At 33.0% G+C, this 1,739-nt stretch overlaps 1 protein-coding gene across 1 annotated transcript; it reads left to right on the plus strand.

Annotated features, from left to right (window-relative positions):
* Nucleotides 1-424: 424 nt before the first annotated feature.
* Nucleotides 425-1,066, plus strand: LOC129959366 (ras-related protein Rab-3-like). The gene has a single exon (XM_056072186.1). It carries the CDS (start codon nt 425-427, stop codon nt 1,064-1,066), a length of 642 nt encoding a protein of 213 aa, XP_055928161.1.
* Nucleotides 1,067-1,739: the final 673 nt, after the last annotated feature.

Here is a 1,739-nt window from a genome sequence, read left to right on the forward strand (position 1 = left end):
TTATCATACTTTATTTAATAATGGTATCAATAAAGATCTTTTATTAGGTATATTCACATAAAAATAGAAACCTGAGCGATTCTCACTTTCAGTTGTATGAGATTTTTAATTAGTGTTTATATCGAATATAAGATAAAATTAACTAAATAAAATAACCATATTCATTTAATAAAAAAATGATCCGCCAATATTAAACAAAAACAAAGATAGAAATAATGCAAATCTCAATTTTTAAAAAATGATAATATTATGAAAGTAATAAATATTCATTTTTGAACACACCATATGTTCGCCAAGGAGGTCGAATAGCGAGTTTCTAGCAACCCTCTAGATTAAGGAAACCCAGTTTCCATGACAACGGCTGATGCCTCCGCGACGGTGACATTCTCAGAAGCCAGCATACCTTTAAACAGAGCAGTTCATCATGAATGAAATCCACAAAGGCGGCAGAAAATCGCGTAACTGGAAATCGGGAGAAGAAATTAAAAGCAAGATTCTTCCAGCTAACTTTTCAGCTCCATTTGTTATTTTTGGGGGAACTAAATCAGGAAGAAAAACTTTTGCCCTTCGCCTAGCAGACATGAATGCCGATAAATTGCCTGAATACGAAGCTCAGCCGTTTTTCAGTTCTTTTCATATCTGGGCAGCTAGACCTGAAGAGACTCATCGAACTGTTACTTTGCATCTCATGGCCTACATTTATCCGCCACCAGAAAAAGTTCATAAGTCCTATAAAGACCAATGTATGGCCATGTTAGACAAGTTTTGTTGTCGAGTTTTTTTATTTGACATTACTAGTAGAGAGTCTTTTAACACTGCTAGAGACTATATGGTGCGATATGCTAATAATAGCCCAGTTCCATGCTTTCTAGTTGGAAACAAAAGTGATCTAAAGGTTTCTGTCCCACAACTGCATATAGTCACCAGAGAATACATAGAACAGACAATTGACATGACAAATATCAAATTTTTTGAATGTTCCGCCAAAACGAAGTTGAATGTTCAGCCAGTCTTGGAAGCCATACAAGATTCTGTGAATAAACGAAAATATCTGATGCAAGTATAAGTAAAGAATTCGGTGCATCATGTTCCAGTGCTTGCCATCGATTTTCTTGTAATAAGAATTAAATTTTTGAAATCACATGCCGTTATTTTCTGTGGACTCATTATTTGCTGTTTTGATAGAAGTGATATCTTGTCTCGAACTGACTTCTGATAACAAAGAACTGAATTTAGACTAAATTTGATAGAAAGAACTGATTAATCCATACAAGATTCTGTGAATCTACGAAAATATCTGATGCAAGTATAAGCAAAGAATTCGGTGCATCCTGTTCCAGTGCTTGCCATCGGTTTTCTTGTAATATGAATTAAATTCTTGAAATCACATGCCGTTATTTTCTGTGGACTCATTATTTGCTGTTTTGATAGAAGTGATATCTTGTCTCGAACTGACTTCTGATACCAAAGAACTGAATTTTTGCATCTATTCTTTTACATTTGTTTCATTTCTGTGAAACATTTGAATTCGTTTTAATTTAAGCATGTTGAACAAAGTTATGCACGTTAAACAATAATTTGTTCTATTTCCTTGAATCGATGTTCTTATAACGTTTAATTGAATATTGGAAAGCTTCTCCTAAGTAAAATAATTTTACTCTTATTCTTTATGAAGGCATTTCAATGTAATGAAACTGTTCTTCTTTTATTTGTATATATTTAAAATAAAGAGCAAATTC

This window comes from Argiope bruennichi, chromosome X1 (genome assembly GCF_947563725.1).
Source record: "Argiope bruennichi chromosome X1, qqArgBrue1.1, whole genome shotgun sequence".
NCBI classification, from domain to species: Eukaryota; Metazoa; Arthropoda; class Arachnida; order Araneae; family Araneidae; genus Argiope; species Argiope bruennichi.